The sequence below is a fragment of the Perca fluviatilis genome, chromosome 1, assembly GCF_010015445.1.
Source record: "Perca fluviatilis chromosome 1, GENO_Pfluv_1.0, whole genome shotgun sequence".
Lineage (NCBI taxonomy): Eukaryota > Metazoa > Chordata > Actinopteri > Perciformes > Percidae > Perca > Perca fluviatilis.
The window spans coordinates 3,814,602-3,836,948 of NC_053112.1; the positions used below are offsets into that span (position 1 = coordinate 3,814,602).

At 42.0% G+C, this 22,347-nt stretch overlaps 1 protein-coding gene across 1 annotated transcript in view; it reads right to left on the reverse strand.

Annotated features, from left to right (window-relative positions):
* Positions 1–7,378: 7,378 nt before the first annotated feature.
* Positions 7,379–22,347, reverse strand: part of slc8a1a (solute carrier family 8 member 1a) — a 31,818-nt gene continuing 16,849 nt past the window's right edge. The window contains exons 3-10 of the mRNA XM_039807111.1: positions 19,823–19,926; positions 15,860–15,880; positions 14,310–14,327; positions 12,088–12,156; positions 10,837–10,964; positions 10,570–10,669; positions 9,279–9,551; positions 7,379–8,492 (exon numbers count right to left, since the gene is read on the reverse strand). Of these exons, the coding sequence (XP_039663045.1) occupies positions 8,116–8,492; positions 9,279–9,551; positions 10,570–10,669; positions 10,837–10,964; positions 12,088–12,156; positions 14,310–14,327; positions 15,860–15,880; positions 19,823–19,926 (1,090 nt within the window). The 3' untranslated portion in view covers positions 7,379–8,115. The remainder of the gene's footprint in view (positions 8,493–9,278; positions 9,552–10,569; positions 10,670–10,836; positions 10,965–12,087; positions 12,157–14,309; positions 14,328–15,859; positions 15,881–19,822; positions 19,927–22,347) is intronic.

Here is a 22,347-nt window from a genome sequence, read left to right on the forward strand (position 1 = left end):
AGGTAACCAGAGTGAGACTAAAATGGACAGATTTGTAATTAAAAAAGCAAAGCCTAATGATGCCAGTGCATCGACGTCCACCAGTGCCCTGTCAGAAGCAGATAACAGTGAAGAGAGGAGCTATTTTTTTTTCTAATTTCCCACGAAGCTGATCGTGGTTACGTGTCAGTTAAACTTCTCATCTCTAGGGTCGGGCATCGTTTAGATTTTAACGATTCTGATTCCAATTCCGGTTCTTATCGATTCTCGATTCTCGATTCTTTGAGTGGTGGAGTTGAAACGGGTTAGATGCTTATTTCACAAATAAGGGGAAAGTTTTATTTTGATTCATAGGTGGGTCGCAGTTTTACAGCTTTTACAACGCAAAATAAAGCCACACTAGAGCTCCGCTTACTGTGCTGCACGGCTGCAACACAACAAGCGCCTGGCTGCTACGGAAACCAAAACTTGCGTATATTAAATTTGGAACCTATGATCAGATTTGAAACCAAATCCTCCAAACGATTCCAATATGCCCAACCCTACTCATCTCCAGTCCTGTCTGTCTCTGTGAGAAGCAGCGCTGTCCTGAGCTGAAAGACTACTTTACTCTTTATTATCCAGTTAATAGTCGTGTGTGTTTGCTTCGGCCGCTGTCCATTCCCTAAGGTTCTGAAATGGAAACAATTTTTGACAACTTTTTTTTTAAAAGGTGCGTGCGCCCGTGAGCACCCACGGAGGACCACATAAATCGGCGCCTGTGGCTGTGGGTGTTTTTGTCCCGTTGCTCTGCTCGCAGATCTGAACCCCCGGCTCTCTGGAGCGCTGTGCGCCGCTGGTTCCTGGAGAAGGAACATGTCGGATATTACTACAGACAGTCCTGTAATGTTGTGTTGCAACGTGTGTTATATAAAGTGTTTTATGTATTATTATCAGCTGGAGCGTGCAGTCCGTATGCTGGAAGAAGTATTCAGATCCTTTACTTCAGTAAAAGTACTAATACCACTCTGTAAAAATACTCTGTTACAAGCTAAGGTCCTGCATTGGAAATGTTCCTTCAGTCAAAGTGTGTAAGTATCATCAGGAAAATGTTTTTAAAGTATTAAAACATTGTAGATTTTGGAAAGGATCCAACCAGTTGTGTGTTTCATGGTCTACACACACACACACACACACACACACACACACACACACACACACACACACACACACACACACACACACACACACACACACACGGACAGACACACACACACACACACGGACAGACACACACACACACGGACAGACACACACACACACACACACACACACACACACACACACACACGGACAGACACACACACACACACACACACGATCTCAGCTGACTTGTAGTCGTTATATTGTCGACTACTTTACTTTCGAATCAAACATCAGATTTATAAACTACATGTAACTAGTAACTAAAGTAACTAGTAACTAAAGCTGGAACAGATGAATGTAGTGGAGTAACTAAAGTAACTAGTAACTAAAGCTGGAACAGGTGAATGTAGTGGAGTAACTAAAGTAACTAGTAACTAAAGCTGGAACAGATGAATGTAGCAGAGTAACTAAAGTAACTAGTAACTAAAGCTGGAACAGGTGAATGTAGCGGAGTAACTAAAGTAACTAGTAACTAAAGCTGTAACAGATGAATGTAGCGGAGTAACTAAAGTAACTAGTAACTAAAGCTGGAACAGATGAATGTAGCAGAGTAACTAAAGTAACTAGTAACTAAAGCTGGAACAGGTGAATGTAGTGGAGTAACTAAAGTAACTAGTAACTAAAGCTGGAACAGATGAATGTAGCGGAGTAACTAAAGTAACTAGTAACTAAAGTTGGAACAGATGAATGTAGTGGAGTAACTAAAGTAACTAGTAACTAAAGCTGGAACAGATGAATGTAGTGGAGTAACTAAAGTAACTAGTAACTAAAGCTGTAACAGATGAATGTAGCGGAGTAACTAAAGTAACTAATAACTAAAGCTGGAACAGATGAATGTAGCGGAGTAACTAAAGTAACTAGTAACTAAAGTAACTAGTAACTAAAGCTGTAACAGATGAATGTAGTGGAGTAACTAAAGTAACTAGTAACTAAAGCTGGAACAGATGAATGTAGCGGAGTAACTAAAGTAACTAGTAACTAAAGCTGTAACAGATGAATGTAGCGGAGTAACTAAAGTAACTAGTAACTAAAGCTGGAACAGATGAATGTAGTGGAGTAACTAAAGTAACTAGTAACTAAAGCTGGAACAGATCAATGTAGAGGAGTAACTAAAGTAACTAGTAACTAAAGCTGGAACAGATCAATGTAGCGGAGTAACTAAAGTAACTAGTAACTAAAGCTGGAACAGATCAATGTAGGGAGTAGCAAAAGTAACTAGTAACTAAAGCTGGAACAGATGAATGTAGTGGAGTAACTAAAGTAACTAGTAACTAAAGCTGGAACAGATGAATGTAGGAAGTAACTAAAGTAACTAGTAACTAAAGCTGGAACAGATGAATGTAGTGGAGTAACTAAAGTAACTAGTAACTAAAGCTGGAACAGATGAATGTAGCGGAGTAACTAAAGTAACTAGTAACTAAAGCTGGAACAGATGAATGTAGTGGAGTAACTAAAGTAACTAGTAACTAAAGCTGTAACAGATGAATGTAGCGGAGTAACTAAAGTAACTAGTAACTAAAGCTGGAACAGATGAATGTAGCGGAGTAACTAAAGTAACTAGTAACTAAAGCTGTAACAGATGAATGTAGCGGAGTGACTAAAGTAACTAGTAACTAAAGCTGGAACAGATGAATGTAGCGGAGTAACTAAAGTAACTAGTAACTAAAGCTGTAACAGATGAATGTAGCAGAGTAACTAAAGTAACTAGTAACTAAAGCTGGAACAGATGAATGTAGTGGAGTAACTAAAGTAACTAGTAACTAAAGCTGGAACAGATGAATGTAGCGGAGTAACTAAAGTAACTAGTAACTAAAGCTGGAACAGATGAATGTAGCGGAGTGACTAAAGTAACTAGTAACTAAAGCTGGAACAGATGAATGTAGCGGAGTAACTAAAGTAACTAGTAACTAAAGCTGGAACAGATGAATGTAGTGGAGTAACTAAAGTAACTAGTAACTAAAGCTGGGACAGATGAATGTAGCGGAGTAACTAAAGTAACTAGTAACTAAAGCTGGAACAGATGAATGTAGTGGAGTAAAAAGTACAATATTTCTCTCTGAAATGTAGCGGAGTAGAAGTAGAAAGTGAAATGAAAAGAAAAGACTCAAGTAAAGTACAAGTACCTCAACATTTGGACTGAAGGAGAGTACTGCAGTACATGTACTTACAGTAGTTACATTCCAGCGCTGCTCACTCAGACATGCACAGATATAATTTCTTAAACCCTTCAGGAGTCTCTGTTTCGAAGACTTTAAAGACGTTTAATGGCTTCAACACCAAACTCTGGGTCCTCCTACTCTTCGTTGCTTATTTTATTTTTTAATAAATGAACTTTACATTTCAAACTGAGTGCAGATATTCATTGAGGTGCAAACCCAACTGCTCCAGTCACCCGTAACATCAACAGTCCTGCAGGTTTTTTATCAACTCCTTCTCACTCCCAGCGCGCCAAACACCGGCGCAGTTAGTTAAAACGTCTCCGTCAGCGTCTCATGCAGCAACCTGTTCTCACTCCAAACGTCTGGACAGCGGCTGTCAGCGGCTGAAGCAACGGAAAAAGCGCCGTTCAGCGTGTTTGTAGAACGTACCGGGGGAGAGCAGCAGCTACACGGGCTTTAGAGAGCAGGATGTTAGGCCGGTTACACACTGGCTGCGTGGCGGCTACGTGGAATTTTCTATGTCTTCACACACCAGGAAGGTGTCTGACGCGGCGCTGCTGCTGCTAGCCTTGTCTGGACACATGGATGTTTCCCATTGATTACTGCACTCAGGCAGTAGTATACTTCATGTTAAGCATAAACATATTCTGATCTGATTACAGCAGAGACAACGTCGGCAGTATTGACGGCAACATAGGCTCCAGAATATTTCCTTCTGTACTGACAGGTGCAATATTATTATCGATTTTCTTTTTTTTATTACATTTATATCAAAACCTCGAGACTTTCAAACATCAACATGTCATTTATTAATATGTATGGAAACGCTTCGTGTGGAAAATAGGCGTCCGTCCTAACATGCACGTGTTTTCGAAGCGCCTGAGGCGTGCGCGCCACGCAGCCAGTGTGTAAGCTCTAACCTGTTACCATGGGAGCCGAAATAAAAACAGACACGCCACGCAGCTGACACGCTCGCGCCACGCAGCCAGCGTGCAACCGGCCTTTGGGGAAAATACCGCCATGGTCGACGGGAAGACAACACAAGGGTTAAAATATTATGGTATTGTCTTGAAGTATTTCTCCAGAGTCCACCGTTTGGGGGAGATCAAACCTGTCTCGTGGCCGGGTTGGTTCAGTGGGTAGAGCAGGCGCACATATACTTGGCGGTTTATGCCTCGACGCAAAGGCCCAGGGTTCGAATCCGACCTGTGATGATTTCCTGCATGTCTTCCCCCCCCCTCTCTCCTTTCTCACCTAGCTGTCCTGTCAAATTAAGGCGGAAAAGCCCCAAAAAATGTAACTCGCTATCATGGCGATGGGGTTTGGTCGCTGTGTCACAGGTGCTACCCAGTCAGCAGAGACTTGTGTAAACTCGTGGTAATAAAAAGGCAGTGGACCTGCCAAAATACAACAAACCACGTTCCAGCCAATCACCGACAAGATGGCTGGGGGAGGGGGTGGGGGCTAGTGACGGTTAGTCATGACAGTTACGGAAACGTGGGGGGAGGGGCGAGCTTGCTCTGTTTTGTTTTGAATTTACTTGGACCGTGAACAGAAGTGACGTCATGGTGCACCTTTAACTAATGTGAATCACTAAAGGAGATGATAAAATGAAAGCAAATTTAAACTACGCTCTCTCAGTGTTTCTGTAAGCCCGCCCCTGAAGCTATACTGCCGCTTCAAGTCGCTCTGCAGCAGACGCTAACGCTACAGAAACGACAGGAAATGAGTCAGATGAGGTCTGATGCTGTACGCGGTAACGCTACAAAAAGAAGTACGGGGCTGCCCGCTCTGGGAGGGAAAAATCACAGATGACTTCGCGTAAACATACACGGCACTTTGTATATTTGTATTAGGGGTTCACATTCGTATCGCAATTTAAGCTCTACCGATTCAAAAACGATTCATAGAATTACAAATATCTAATTGCGATTATTTTGACTGATATTGCGATTGAAATATGATTCACGATACAGGAGGGAATGATCGATTTTGTATCATTATTCTCATTTTCATTGAAAATTCTTAACATTGAAAGAAATTAAAATGATTATAGTGTGATTTTAGGGAGGATCTGTACCAAACAAAGATGTTTTCTGTAGTCTAGAATTAGATTTGTAGTCCGGGACATCTCTGCAGCTCCACAATACTTCATTCAGAATGACACAGATTTTGCCATTAACAAATGTTGCGCCCCCTGCGATTTGGATATTGCACTAGTCCATATACAAAAATGGCATACGACTTGGTGTGTCATACATATGCCACTTGTTGAGATCAGTCTGGTATACTCACTACAAAAAAGTAGACTACACCACCGAGGAGTTGGGAGTGAGAATGGGTTGTTTTTAAAGTTCTACAGCATGAGCTGCCTCCTCCATCACAACTGTGGTTCAAAGTCCTTGCACGACAAACGTAAAGTGGTTCACGTTATATATTGCTAAAAGGTACAGATGAAGGATTTACGATACATGTAAATGTCTTTAAATGTTCGAGAGGTCTGTGAGGATGAAGAAAGTCCAGTCTTGGATGTTCACCAGCACGTAGCGGCCGGAGAACAGTCCAATAAGTGTACCAGAGGAAGTCGAGAAGAAGTTTCAGGAGTCTTGGTTCCACAATAACTTTAGATATCCATCTGGACTGCCAAGAACACGTCGAATCTGTCTGTAACCTTTGGGAGCTTTAGAAACCCATCAAAGATGTTTTTAACCTGTTAAAGTCTCTCTACACCTTTTTCACAAATAACAAATAGCATTACAGGGAAATTCAGGCACCGAGAAAACCTTGTTATACCTTTTCTAAACCCTAAAGGCGCTGACACACCGAGCCGATTATCGTCCGTCGGACTCGAGTCTGTTCGATGTGTTCCGTGCCGTCATCAGTCGGAGGAGCCGTCGGCCTTCATTTTGGCCGATTTGACTTGTTGAAGCGGCCAGTGGGCGGTCGGACTCAATGGCCAATCTGATTGGTGGAGTGCTAGCCCTTGACTAGCCAATCAGTGCACGAGCTGACAACGCCAGTATCTTCTTATGACTAGCCATCATGTTTTCTTCCGTTCAGCGAGTAATGACAACAACGATCCTTCTTGACTACTATCACCTCTCTCTGATGAAAACGAGGACTGACGACAGCGTGCTCTGTGTTTACGAGGACTATAGAGATGTTCCGTCATTTCCGGTTTTCATTTTTTGGGTGACAATACAGATTAGCGCAGCCTGTTATGGAGACGTATTATGTCTAGCGCACGCGCAGAAGGGAAGGTACGCTCAAGTCGGCGTCGCTTTGGTGTGCTCTGAGGCACTTTTTGGACCTCGGGGAGCTGACTGATCTGTCCGACTGCCTATTCTGCCGACAGTCGGCCGTCGGGTTGGTGTGTCAGAGCCTTTAGAAAAAGTATGAGAACCTGGCACATTTTGAAGACCCTACTGGAATCGTTAGACATCCTGAAACTCTCAGGAACCTGTTACAACTTTTAGACATCTGTTTAAACCTTAAGGCAAAAAACAGAAAGCGTAGGAATCTGTCAGAACCCAGCAGAACCCTTACAAGTTTATCCAACCATTTAAAAAAAATGACAGGAACCGGTCACATTTCGCAGGAATCTATTGGGATCTGAAGGAATGCATCAGGACGGTGAAGCTGAGAATCGTCTTTTGGCATCTTTAGAAACCCATCAAAGATGTTTTGAACATGAAATCATTATACAGAGTCCAGCAGAATATTTATCTGCAAACAAACTATTAGAATTATTAGTTCATCCAACATTTCAGAAACCTGTCAGGACGCTGTTAGACAAATGACTAACTCTAATTATAGGAATCCGTATTGGTACCTTTTACAAACCCATCAGAAGTGTTTGTTAAGAAACTGTCAGAACAAGCATCAGCAACCTGCAGCTCTGGATCCACAGTAATGGTTATTTTTTAACATTTTAAATTTAATTCATTATTGTTGTAGGCCTGAAGGGATTCTTGCATTCAGCATTTTTAGGCTACAAAACATATCACTCAACCAAAATATGCATCATAGCCTCCGTACGTCTGCAGCCCGGCAACTTATTCTCCATGGAACAACTGTGGATTACAAATGCAAAATAAAGAAAAGGCTTGGAAGCAAAATGCAGAATTTAAAAGTGCGTAGACAGATTAATTCGCTTTCAGCTGGGGATAAAAGAAAGAGAGAGATTTCTGAACTTCTGCAGAAAACAGAGCAGACTTTTTTGGGATCAAATTTACTGCAATTTAGGAGGGCATTAAGGCATTGAAAGCCGTTCACAGACAGTGAATACATGAAAAGAATCATTAACTAGCATATCAAAGCATCTATTCTTAGGCTTAAAAAACTAAACTGAGAAAAAGTATGTGCCCACTCTCTGCAAAGACCGTCAAAAACAGGGCCGTAAAAACGGCAACAAACAACAACACAAGTAATGTTGATAGGCTCACTTAGACTTAAACAGACTTTTAGAAAACCTGGAGAGGATATGCTAAGTTACTGCAAACTTAAAGGGTAATGTTTTTTCTACCTGAACCCTATTTTCCCATATTTTTGTGTCTGAAAGGACCGTCATCTGGCGATGCCTGTACCCGGCTCACAGTCACTTTCTGGCGGCTAATCCCACAAATCCCCCCCCAGCAAATCGCACCCTGCGTTCATCCAACATTTCAGACACCTGTTACAACCTTTAGACAAATAACATTATAGGAACCCGTATTGGTACCTTTTAGAAACCCATCAGAACTGCTCATCAAGAAACTGTTGAACCTTTCTGGACACATCAGAAGCAGAACTTTTAGAAACCCTTTACGTGACAGTATGCCTCCAACGAGGAGAAGACAATGTACATTAACCAGAGGCTAAAGAACAGGCAGGTGGTGAGGATTTTGGGGACCCTGGGTCCGCCCAGTTCCCCGCCAATCTCGGGCCTGCGGCGGTAGATGAGGACGCCGATGCAGATGAAGGCAAAGATGGTGAAGAGTGTGACGGAGAAGGCCAGCGTGCCCGGGTCCACCCTGAATTCGTCACCCTTGAAGTAGTGGTAGATGGCGGCGATGGACCAGGCCACGCCGATGCCCAGGAAGACATTAACGGCGTTACTGCCCGTCACGTTCCCGATGGAGGCGTCGGCGTATTGGTCCTGGATGGCTGCCACCTTACTGGCAAAGGTGTCTAAAGGGAGAGAGAAAGTTGAGAGGAGACGCTAAGTTTAAGATGCATTAAAAACTACAAACTTAAAGTGATGGTTCGGAGTAATTTCACCCTAGGGTCCTTTGCACCGTGACCTCGAGCCAAACACCCCCCCAGAAGCTTTTTTCACCTGGCTCTAACATTGGGAGTGTTAGCGTAGAGTAGCGTTATCAGCTGAATAGCTTAGCGCAGGGGCTAATGGATCCAGTGATGTATCTTGTAAGTTACCCCACTAATAATGCCCGAAATGATACCAAACGTCTACACTAGTACAAATAGGTTATGCACTCATAAAACAATGGATTGTAAAGTTTGTAAGTACACCAGACGTTTATGAACACAACCTTTATTTTTCAACCTTTACCCTATTTTCCCATGCTTTTGGTGTCTTAAGTGACTAAGAATCTTTGAAACTGGTCCAGTATTGAGCGAGGATTCAAACCAGTTTAGTACTGTGCCAGTAAGGTCAACCAACAATAGTACTTTGGAGTGTTAGTATCTGAAAACATTGATAAAAGTTTTCTGACAGGATTATGTTTTTGAGCTTGTCAGCGGCGAACTTTTAGTAGATGCAGACTGAAAGTGAACATTTTTCCTATAGGGTTACATTGCAGCTTGTTTCTCGCTTACTACTGAAACAGTTTTTAATGATTGTTGTTCCCATCAGTCAATTAGACACAAAAAATGGGAAAATAGGTTGAAAATACCAAATGTATGTAATCCATTGCACTGTAATTTGCTGTGAAGCGGGATAGGTTTGTGTCAGACCTGGTACAGATGTGCCCAAAGCTACGAACACTACAGCGGTGACGGAGTCTTTGAGGCCCACGGTGCAGCCGAAATGTGACGCCAGGTCACCGATGACTGCCGTCAACATGCCGATGACAGAGATGGAGACGAAGAAGCAGGCCCAGCCGTTCCAGTAGTCGGTGGGAGGAACAAAGGCGAACAGAAGCTTCCAGAAGACGGTCAGGAAGTGCATGACGTAATCAAAACAGGATGGCAGCTTCTCCTCGCCACATTCATCATCATCATCGTCACCTGGGAGGAAAAGAGGGGCAACAATTCATATCTAAAGCTTATTCAGGTTAATTTCTGAAGACGTTCAACTTTTATTTCTATGTAAGACAATAATGAAGCCTGTTTTTTTTGCCACACTTTTTGTTAATACACTGCATATATCTATATTATTATTAGTACTATTATAATGTCAATGCTACTACATTGCACATATCTGTACATGTTGTTCATACATTGATCATATTACATAGCCATACTTATTCTGCTGTTATAAGGTAACTGCTAATACACTGCACATAATTATATTTAATTTATATTACTCTAAACCACCATCTGTAAACCAACTGTATACTACTGTCTACACTGCACTATAGTTCTCCTGTCTATACTTTTATATCACATTGCACTTTTCTGCTCTTTTTGCACTTCTGGTTGGATGCAAACTGCATTTCGTTGTCTTTGTACTTGTACTCTGCACAATGACATAAAGTTGAATCTAATCTAATCTAATCTTTAACCTCTCTTCATTCTTACTACCCACAGACTGTAAAAAAAATAATGGATGAAGCTTCCTTGTCTGACTTTTTTCTTGAAGTATTGAAGTAGTACGACGAATTATAAATTTGTTCTTGTTCTTGTTCTTCTTGTAACATTTTTTCTCTCTAAATAATTATTACAACTTTTTAAGTTATCCAGACCCTTGTGCAAAGATTACACATAATACAATATCCTACCATCACCCGTCAGGAATATTTTACAACTTTTAGACGTCTATCTAAACCTTAGGACAGAAAACGTAAGAACCTGTCAGAACCAAGCAGAACCTGTAGAAGTTTATCCAACGATTTAGAAAACTGTCAGGAACCAATCACATCATGCAAAAATGTACTGGGATCTGAAAGAAGACTTCAAAACAGCAGTCCATGAACCAATGGGTGACGTAACGGACGCTATCCAGTATTTTCTTCATTCTATGGTACTAACCCTGGCACTACAAGCTATAAGGTCCCGACCTGAAGGGTTCAGGTCCGGTTCTTACCGGAGCTGACCGTGATGGCTTCCATGAACTGCTCTCTCCAGCTGTTTGTCCCGATCACCAGGGCCAGGTTGGTCTTCTTCAGGAGTTTATCCACGGTGCTCTGAAACACAGACGGCCAATCAAAACATGCTCCTGCTGATCTTTCTACAAAACCTCCTATCAGTATGATCACATATCTGATGATCAATCTGAGAACGCATGTTACGCTGTACGTGTTTATTCCGTTGTGTTTTAACTGTGACTAAATAAAACAAAAATGGATCCCACCTTGAACTCATACGACTCCTCTATGACGACCTCCAGTTTGACGTGCTCGCCCAACATCGGTCTGCCCATCTCTGCGATCCGCCTCTCCTCTTCCTCCTTCTTTGACAAAACTGCCTCACTGTCCTCTTCTGAGAGAGAAAGAGAGAGAGAGAGAGCGAGAAACAGACATAATTGAGGACAGAAGATGAAAACTCAAGACCGAAATGGAGTTTGATCCTTTAACCTCATATTATGAAGTATCAGTTGTGTCAGCAGTTCATGTTGGTGAGCTAAACCTGAAGCTAGTAATTTATGTTTGTTCTATCATTTGTTGTTTACACTGCCAAATGGATAAATAAATAGTATGTCGGAAAAAGTCATAAAAAGTCATAGTATAGTATGTCGAAAAAAAGTCATAAAAAAAGGCAGTGTGTCTGTGGATTTGAACCAACAACCTCCCAGATTTGCTTCTTTATCCTCTAGGCCACCACTCCCTCTGGAAATAGTAAAGTATCACTTGAGTCAGGAGCTCATCTTGGTGAGCTTAACCATGAAGCTAGTAAATCACGTTTCTTCTATTATGTGTTGTTTACCCTGACAATCGGACACAGACACCCAACCATAAAGTCATGGTATAGTATTTAAAAAAATTCATACAAAGTCATAAAAAGTCCTAGAAAGTCATAGCATAGTCTTGTCGAAAATGTCATAAAAAAGATTATGTTTCGATTTGTATTTGACTTTGAGTGTTGGACCTTACCTTACTGCTCCTTTTAAAAGGATTAAACACTCAAACTCAAATCTACATTATCTACAGCATCTTATCTTGCTGAGCTATGTGTGAAGCTTTTAACTGGTTCAAAGTTGTATTTATAGGTCACATTCCTGAGGACAGAAGATGAAAACTTGAAGATAAAAGTGGGGTTAGATCCTCTCACTTCAGATCATGAAGAATCAGTTGAGTCTGCAGCTCATTTTGGGAAGCTAATCCTGAACCTTGTGATTTACATGTTTATTCTATCATTTGTTTTTTACACTGGCAAACTGACACAGACAAAGTCATAGTATGTCGTAAAAAGTCACAGTATAGAATATCTAAAAAAATCTTGAAAAATCATAGTATAGTATTTCGAACAAAGTCATAAAAGTCAGTGATGAACTTGAGGAAGGACAGATGGACGAGGATGGACAGGTGGTGGACATATAGACAGATGGTTGGATGGACAGGTGGTGGACATATAGACTGATGGGTGGATGGACTGAAGGACGTACCTGTGATGTTGATGATGGCAGAGGGGGCAGGGTGGTCTCGTCCCTGGACCTTCCTGTAGACGTCTCTGCCTGAACAGGGGAACAAAAACAGATTCTATTGAAACCACAATATGGAAAAATATATAAAAGAACTAACTACAGGTTTTTGAAACACCAGCATTAGTTTGGACAGAATCTGTGCGTTTGTGCTTTTAGGAGACTGTCCTTTCCTGAAAAACGCCAGACAGAGAGACAGACAGACAGAGAGACAGACATGCAGACATGCAGACGGAAAGACAGAGAGAGCATGGTCAGTGAGAGGAGATAATTTCCCATCAGCACATCTGCATGTGTGATGTTATTAATGCACGTGTGATGTTACTAATGCGTGCAGTCAGGACGCGCGATGTTGGTGGTAGAGTTCAGGAACCCGACTCGTAGTTGGGACCCATTGGGTTTGAAGTGTGTTTTGTGTGTAGAGCTTCAGGTTTGAGTTGGATTATCTTTAGTCTGGATCAACGGATGGACATTTCCAGGACAGTGTCCTGGGACATCGTCCCTCCTCCTCCACTCTTGGTGTGTTGCCATTTTTAAAATCACTTTGCTTCGAGAAACAACAATAAACAAAAGCAGTAAAAGTTGCGGAAAAAGCACCAACGGTGTCAAAAAAAGCCGCAAAAACTATGAAAAGCAGTTGTAACTTAGAAAAAAGCCCCAAACGCGTCAAAAAAAGAGCCAAAAATGTTATAAAACCCACAAAAAGTGTCTAAAAAAGTGCCAAAAGGATGTCCGTCTTTACCCCTCTTCTTCTGGCATCACGTAACCAGCTGGCAGTCACCTAATTTCGTAGGATATCTTACGAATTGTTGTGCATACATTTTCGTACGATATCTTACAAACCCATTGATGAAAGTGCGTTGATTTCAAGTCATTTTATAACTTGAATCAGCGTCCACAGCGTGATGAATGAGAAGTTTCACTGTGACGTTAAAGTTAAAATTAAAGTTAAAATTGTTGCTTTAAATCAGGGGTGTCAAACTCAACTTCACTAAGGGCAACATTGGTAAAAGAGAATCATGTCCGGAGACAGACATGTTTAGTTTATTGACATGCTTTTATTTCATTGAAAAGTCCAAAATCTTTGACTGTATTACGGCGTGTCTCATATAGTCTTCTCACTTAGTTTGGGCGACATAAAGCCCTAAATAAGTTCCTCGGCCAACATAGAATTTAGCAAATCAAGCACAACAATGATTACATTTTTAAAAGCAGGCTATCACACAGCAACATGACATCATGACTTTGCGTAAACTTACACACCCACTTTCTTAAAGCCAAGTGGCGAGCTATCTGCGTGTATGTCTACGCTGTACACAGCAGACGTAAACATACACGCCACTTTGGCGCGTTATCGCCACTTACCGTGTTATTGCGAGAAGAAAGCTACGGTTGGGTTTAGGAAACGTGACACCCGGGTTGGGTTTAGGAAAAGAAGAACGGGGTTGGCTTTAGTAAAACCACAAAGCAACGGTTGAGTTTAGGAAACATTACACCCGGGACCCGATCTCCGGTCTCCTGGGTTAAAGTCCTGTGTTGTTTGACCCATCCTCCACCCCCCCGATCAACCTCCCTACGGGGCGATTCGCCCTTTCATACTACTCGCTACGGTGTCAATTCACACGCAATCGCAAGGTAATATAAGTCAATGGAGGCCAAATGGCGTTGATAAACACGCTAAAAAGCGAGTATGCGTCTTGATAACACGCCAATAATGGCATACGAACTGGCGTGTCATACATACACCACTTCATGAGATCAGTCTGCACACAGCCGACTCCCAGCAACCTGTTCCACAGCCTGAAAATGAAAACTCTACTGCTTCGTCTGGGGGAATTTCTGTGTCTGCAAATCTGCCAAATTGTTGCATGATTGCAAGTTGAAAAACAGTTTCCTATCTCTTTGGTTTGGTGCACAACTGGGGGGGAGGGGGCAATATTTATAGTGAACCTAAACTGAATTTGAAGCGTAATTTGCGAGGGGCCGAGTTCGGCCCGTGGGCCTTGAGTTTGACACGTGTTTTAAAGCAAATGTTTACCCCATGAGAGGTGTCTTACCATACAGCTGTTTCTCTGGGAGGAAGCCAAAAATAATAAACAAACTCATTAATGAAACGAATAGGAAATATTCCAGTATAATATCATACAAATAAGTCAGTGTAAAGAAAGGGTTTGGGGTTAACTTACCTGTTTTCACAAATCCACCTAAGATGTCAGGAAATAAGAAACAAGAAGACAAGATTTGTTGCGATTTTTCAGACGTTCTTCATTTAATTGATACAAATATTGAGAGAAAGCATCCAATGTTGGCAGAGACATAATGAAGTAAGACAGAAACAGTCAGCTGGACATAAAAGGGATAAGTCAGGGTATCATTGGATAGTCTATTCATTTTTCATCTAACATGCCTTTATCCTGACACATTTACCTTTTTCTTCCGGTCCACCTGTCTTGATTTCTTTCTTCAAAAGGAAAACCAGAACAATTCATTTCAACCTGATCTCACAGAATTCCGTGAAATTAACACGGCCCCTTAAGGAAAAGGTCGTGGGTGGGCTTACGTTTCCATGACACATGGGACAACAACGGGACGGTTGGGTTTAGGAAAAGAAGAACGGGACAGTTGGGTTTAGGTAAAGAAGAACGGGACAGTTGGGTTTAGGTAAAGAAGAACGGGACAGTTGGGTTTTAGGAAAAGAAGAACGGGACAGTTGGGTTTAGGTAAAGAAGAACGGGACAGTTGGGTTTAGATAAAGAAGAACGGGACAGTTGGGTTTAGGTAAAGAAGAACGGGACAGTTGGGTTTAGGTAAAGAAGAACGGGACAGTTGGGTTTAGGTAAAGAAGAACGGGACAGTTGGGTTTAGGTAAAGAAGAACGGGACAGTTGGGTTTAAAGAAGAACGGGACAGTTGGGTTTAGGTAAAGAAGAACGGGACAGTTGGGTTTAGATAAAGAAGAACGGGACAGTTGGGTTTAGGTAAAGAAGAACGGACAGTTGGGTTTAGGTAAAGAAGAACGGGACAGTTGGGTTTAGGAAAAGAAGAACGGGACAGTTGGGTTTAGGTAAAGAAGAACGGACGGTTGGGTTTAGGTAAAGAAGAACGGGACAGTTGGGTTTAGGTAAAGAAGAACGGACGGTTGGGTTTAGGAAACGTGACACGTGGGACATGATCCTCGGTCTCCGGGGTGAAAGTCCTGTTGTTTGACCCATCCACCCCCCCCAACCAACCTCCCTATACGGATTTTAGGGCTTTCATACTACTCGCTACCGTAGTCGCTCCTAATGCTACAACATCTTCTCATGACTTTACTTTGGCACTGTTTTCCGTGGCGGCCACATCGCATTACACGTAATGTGATTTGGCCGCCATGGAAAACAGTTCGTGATCATTCACGGAACTCTGTGAAACCAGGCTGGTAAATTTGCAAAAGGTGGTTTTCTTGTGTTTTCATTTGGAAACTTAAAACATATATAAAGAATTGTACACAGACTTTGTCATTCTTTAACCAAAAAGGAATAATGATAAAATAAATTCCTTGTGCTTGCAAAAACTATAACGGACGAATGAAGGAATGATACACAAATTTGTTTTTGATTGTTGTTTTTAATTTCTGACACCAGAAACGTTTTTTCATTTCCAAACAACAAACAAATACATGTTTTTCATTTCCTGATTGCAAATGAAGTACGGATTATCCAATGATACCCTGATGGGGAAACGTTCAAGCAGCTTACCGACTTCCTGAAGCAACACAGCTGAAGAGAAGAAACATACGAAAGAAAAATCAGAAAAACAAGACGTTCAAAAGAGGAGCTTGTGATGATGCCGACCCAAGTTAATTTTGGTTGTTCTTATTTTAAATCTACTCAACATATAAGCAATCATTTGCAGCTGAAAATAGTTTAATTATAGATCAGAATAACTGAAAACAAACCTGTATGTTAACAGGCAGCCGTGAACCAAGCTGTAATGTAACCCTACAGGACTAATGTTCAGCATCAGGTAGAGTCCACTAAAAGTTCTGTTGTTGTTGCTGCTGACAGACTCAGATTATTATTCTAAGTGTCTGACAACATTATAGAAAGGATCCCTACAGAGATAGACCTTTTAGTTAAAGAGTAAGATCCTTTTAGTTTAACATGAAACAGCCCCAAAATCACCATCACCAAACTCACCAGACGCCATGTAAATAATCAGGACTTTTAGCGTGTATAGAGCCAGGATATCTCCACCAGACTCCATGTAAATAATCAGGACTTTTAGCGTGTATAGAGCCAGCATATCTCCACCAGACTCCATGTAAATAATCAGGACTTTTAGCGTGTATAGAGCCAGCATATCTCCACCAGACTCCATGTAAATAATCAGGACTTTTAGCGTGTATAGAGCCAGCATATCTCCACCAGACTCCATGTAAATAATCAGGATATTTAGCGTGTATAGAGCCAGCATATCTCCACCAGACTCCATGTAAATAATCAGGGCTTTTAGTGTGTATAGAGCCAGCATATCTCCACCAGACTCCATGTAAATAATCAGGACTTTTAGCGTGTATAGAGCCAGCATATTTCCACCAGACTCCATGTAAATAATCAGGACTTTTAGCGTGTATAGAGCCAGCATATTTCCACCAGACTCCATGTAAATAATCAGGACTTTTAGCGTGTATAGAGCCAGCATATTTCCACCAGACTCCATGTAAATAATCAGGGCTTTTAGTGTGTATAGAGCCAGCATATCTCCACCAGACTCCATGTAAATAATCAGGACTTTTAGCGTGTATAGAGCCAGCATATCTCCACCAGACTCTATGTAAATAATCAGGATATTTAGTGTGTATAGAGCCAGCATATCTCCACCAGACTCCATGTAAATAATCAGGACTTTTAGCGTGTATAGAGACAGCATATCTCCACATGTAAATGGGTAAATTAAGTTTTTTTTTCAACCAAACCAGAGTGGTGATTGTTGGAACAGTGGAAAGATGAACAAAGATGGCTTTTGATAGTTTTATTTAGTTTCTGTCCACTTGATTTAAAAGTAATGAATGAAAGGTAAAATACATAGTCTATTATCACATTTAGTGGATGGTAACTGACGGTGCACAATTGCTAATAAATTTACATTGCAGCTTGTTTTTTTGCTGAATTCTAGACTAATTTCAAAGATTGTTCACATAAGACACAAAGACATGGGAACATAGGGTCCAGGTTAGAAAAAACAAAGTTACCTTTAAGGTCAGACTCATTACAAATAAAACTTCTACAAACAACTGTGTCCTAAACTTTACATCAATGAACATCAATAAGGAAAACATTTTGGACTGTAAGAAAACACACCAGTGTGTTAAAACCTGTAAATACAGTTAATTTGTTAAAGTCAAAGTTAGGAATCCTGGAGGATGTTTAGTGGTAGTGGTAATCCAGAGACAGGCAGGTTTAATACGACGGATGTAAACACAAAAGGCTACATGCTACCATGAGTACATGTGTTTTTATATACTTGTTTTATACATTTCAGCTGTATTTCTCTTTCAAGCTATATATTTGCTTGTGCACTGAAACAGTTTAAAGGGAAAACAAAGTTTTGAGATCTGCTTGCATGTGACTTGGGACTTGTTTGGGACTTGCACATGTGTGACATACTCCCATCTCTGGTTCAAACCCAACAGAACCAGCCCTAACCTCGCTCCTTAACCAACTGTTCCCAACCAGTCCAATCCAAACTAGTCCTGACTAGGGTTGGGTACCAAAACCCGGGTTCCACTATGGAAATGGTTCCTACGCTAGGAATCGGACTGGATTAGAAAGCAAATTTCAGTTCCACTTAACGTGTGGACTGAAATAGTTTCCCTCTGTCGCTCCAAAACGAACGTAAAAATATCACCCTTTCTCTGTAGTCTACCGTTAGCTAGCTACCGTAAATGTAGGCTACTTTTAAAATGACATATTTTCCCTCTGGGCTCACCAAAATGGACGAAAAGCATATTAACCATTCACTGCACGCAGGGGCATCGGACTGGGGGGAAAAGGGGGACTGAGTACCCAGGGCCCTCATGTGAGGAGGGTCCAAAAAAATGCTAAAATGAATAGCTGTGGATGCGGGGAGGGGCCTATAGAAAATGCCTTTCTACAGGGCCCAGAATTTTGTGCTATGCCCCTGACTGCATGTGATCGCTAGTAAACATATTACATATTTTTTTCAGTTTTTCAAGAATCGGAAATCGGAATCGTTTTAAAAGTACTGGTTCGGCATCGGAATCTTAAAAATCCAAACGATACCCAACCCTAGTTCTGACCAGTCGAAAAAAGAACATAAACGCAGCAAAAAGTGACTAAAACGTCGAAAAAGGGACAATAAGCAACTTGAAGGCACCGCGACAGCGACAGGAGTAAACTGAAGCAGGAAAACAACACGGTCTCACGGCAGTTGGTGAAATGGTCACGCCTTTTTAAAATGTATTGATTCGTGTACTGGACACGATTATTTTGGTTTTTTTAGAACAGGGAAAGGACACGCCACACACCGACATGACCCGCGGTCTCTGGGGGACACACAACAACAACGGGATGGTTATGTTTAGGGAAAGAAGAACAGGGAAATAAAAAGCCACACGGGGGACACAATCCCCGGTCTAAAGGATTATTAGGAACACCGCACTAATACCGTGTTTGACCCTATCCTATCAATGGGCCAACATTTCTAAAGAATGCTTCCAGCACCTTGTTGAATCAATGACCCAAAGAATTAAGGCAGTTCTGAAGGAGAAAGGGATCCCCCACACCATTACACCCCCACCAGCAGCCAGCCTGATCCATGTTCTCATTCTGGTTACGCCAAATTCTGACTCTACCATCTGAATGTCTCTACAGAAATCGAGACTCATCAGACCAGGCAACATTTTTCCAGTCTTCAACTGTCCAATTTTGGTGAGCTCGTGCAAATTGTAGCCTCATGTTCCTATTGTTAGTGGAGATGAGCGGTACCCGGTGGGGTCTTCTGCTGGTGTAGCCCATCCGCCTCAAGGTTGTTCGTGTTGTGGCTTCACAAATGCTTTGCTGCATACCTCGGTGGTAACGAGTGGTTATTTGAGTCAAAGTTGATCTTCTATCAGCTGGAATCAGTCGGCCCATTCTCCTCTGACCTCATCAGATCAGCATCAACGAGGCATTTTAACCCCCCAGGACTGCAGCATCCTGGATGTCTTTCCTTTTTCAGACCATTCTTTGTAAACCCTAGAAATGGTTGTGGGTGAGAATCCCAATAACTGAGCAGACCAGCCCGTCTGGCACCAACAACCATGCCACGCTCAAAGTTGCTTAGATCACCTTTCGTTCCCATTCTGACATTCAGTTTGGAGTTCAGGAGATTGTCTAGACCTGGACCACACCCCTAAATGCATTGAAGCAGCTGCCATGTGATTGGTTGATTAGATAATTTCATTAATGTGAAATTTAACAGGTTTTCCTAATAATCCTTTAGGTGGGTGTATGCTTCCGATTTAAATACATTATATTAAAATTCGTGGTCACCACACGAAAAAAACGACATAATCGTGTCCTGTTCACGAATCAATAGATAAAATAACGTGACCACTTCACGAACTGCCGTGAGACTGAGTTGCGGGAAAAATAGAGCCTCAGAGAAGATGAAGTAAAGGTCAAAGGTCAGAGAGAGACTCAGGTGCGTGTTCACACCTGTCCATCTCGTGTGGTTCCAACACGGCTCCTGCAGCTCTACGTAGAAGCGGGCCTGCTTATCGTACTCCTCACGGTCAATTATTCTAACGGATATGAGCTTCCTGCAGAGCACACAGAAAACACACAACAGACGGAGAGGAGGGGGAGGGGTTAGTTCACCAACACACACACACACACACACTCAGACACACACACTTTTTCCCCGTGAGGTCTTAAGGTGAGTTTGAATCCACAGAGGTTAATGGTCATTAGAGATGCAGGGTTATAAGAGGGGGCGGGGTTACACGATGGGTTGTAGGAGGGGGCCGGGTTAGATGGGTGGTTAGATCAAGGGGGTAAGTCTCTCTCCACAACCCGTAGCTCATATGGCGCCATTTTGATGCTACCAAGCCATCACCTCCCGTTAGCATCCCATTGACTCCCATTCATTTTGGCGCCACTTTGACAGAGAATAACTTTACATCTGAAGAGTTTAAAGACTCTATTTGTCCGTTGTTTATTTCTAAAGAAACACGACAATGTATAAAAGGCTCCATTACCTTGTAGCTCACGTTATGGCTCCGTAGCAGACGCTTTTATAACAATAGGCTAACGATTGGGTCATAACCACGAGACTTACTGTCACACAGTAGAGGAATTACCGTATAGTACAGGAGAAGCTCACAGGCAGTTTGGACTTCCATTATCTGTTTAGGTTTAATGACTAATGTTAACTAGCATGTTAGTGATCAGTAATTAGCCTGTGCCTATGTTATCTCCTTACATATACCTACGCTCTCCGTCTCTGTAAGATTGGGAATGATTGAGATTTCTCTCGGCACAGCTACCAGAAGACTTACAACTTTTAGAGGGGGGGGGGGTTACAGCACAGGAAGGTGTGGGGTTGTTTGGGGGGAGAAGAATGAGGGCCCCTTCCATCTTTCCTTCACTCATCTCCAGCAGCCGAGGCTCTCCCATCTCTAGGAAGAAGTTCTTGTTTTTCTCATATTCTTCATCGTCTATTATATTGATGAGAATAGTTTTGCTGAAACAGAAAGAAGAGAGACAGAAAGGTTGCAGAAGGAGGAGAAGTGAGCAGAAGTGTGAGGCGTGATGAAGAGAAGATGATGTCAGAGACAGAGTGCAGGACACAAACTAAACATTACATCAAAGAAGGAAAATTTGTCCTAAAGGTCCTAAAAAGTCATAAAACTGTCAAACTGTACGATCAACTTTTAGAAGAATACTGTATTTAGTTTTCTCTCTTATTATAATCTGATGTCGCTGAGAGTCACTGTATGGTAACACCGGCTACAGGGTGGTGCTAGTGTCGGTATCTGACCCTAAGAAGCCACAGACGCCGATTTATGTGGTCCTCCGTGGGTGCTCATGGGCGCACGCCCCTTTTAAAAAAAAGTAGTCAAAAAATGTTTGCATTTCAGAACCTTAGGGAATGGACAGCGGCCAACATGAACACACACGACTATTAACTGGATAATAAAGAGTAAAATAGTCTTTCAACTCAGGACAGCGCCACTTCTCACAAATACAGATAGGATTGGAGATGAGAAAATTAACTGACACGTAACCGCGATCACCTTCGTGGGAAATTAAGAATCAATGCCACCAACATATCCAATCACACTATGACAGACACTCCACTCAGCACCAACTGCAATGTTTAATTTTAAATGAATGGAGCCTACTGGCAGTCTGGCACACATGGGTGCTCGAGCTCCGGAGCACCCACAGTATCGGCGCCTATATGCTGAGAGCCGCTGACCGAGCATCAGGATTTTAGGAGTTGGGAGTGAGGACGGGTTGTTGAGACCTGCAGTGAAACCTTGTTTACAGCTGGAGAAGATGGTTAGAAAGATGAGTTTCCTGTTTGATTTGATGGCTCAGATGATTGGATGATGCAACACCAAGAAACCAGATGACACAGTTAGATTGTTGGAGGCTTCAGGCTGCAGCTGCCCTCATTGGACAGACCCACGCTCTGTGTGTGTGTGTGTGTGTGTGTGTGTGTGTGTGTGTGTGTGTGTGTGTATGTGTGTGTGTGTGTGTGTGTGTGTGTGTGTGTGTGTGTGTGTGTGTGAGAGAGTGTGTGTGTGTGTGTGCCGGCAGCGTGGAAACAGAAGACAGCCTTCATCCACTTCCATGTTTATTTAATATGTAGAGATTGGTGGTTTTGGACTTTTTTTTACTCGTCACAGTTTTCAGAACCTTTCAGCATAACAATCATATAATAATAATAATAATAATAATAATAATAATATATCTTCATTTAGGATGATAGGAAAAGTCCTGCAGTTAAAGTTTTTCATGCAGCAACTCATGCTAATAAATGTTTATAGACATCGGAAATGTTTATAACATACATCATATACTGATGGACGGTTGTGAATGATAAAAAAAAATACAAAAATCCACAGCATTTGTCTCCATATCCCAGAATAGACACAGGTGCAGGCAGACCACACACAGCGCTGACAGCCCGTGGAGAGAGAATTGGCAACGCAACACTAGTGCCAAGAAGTTTG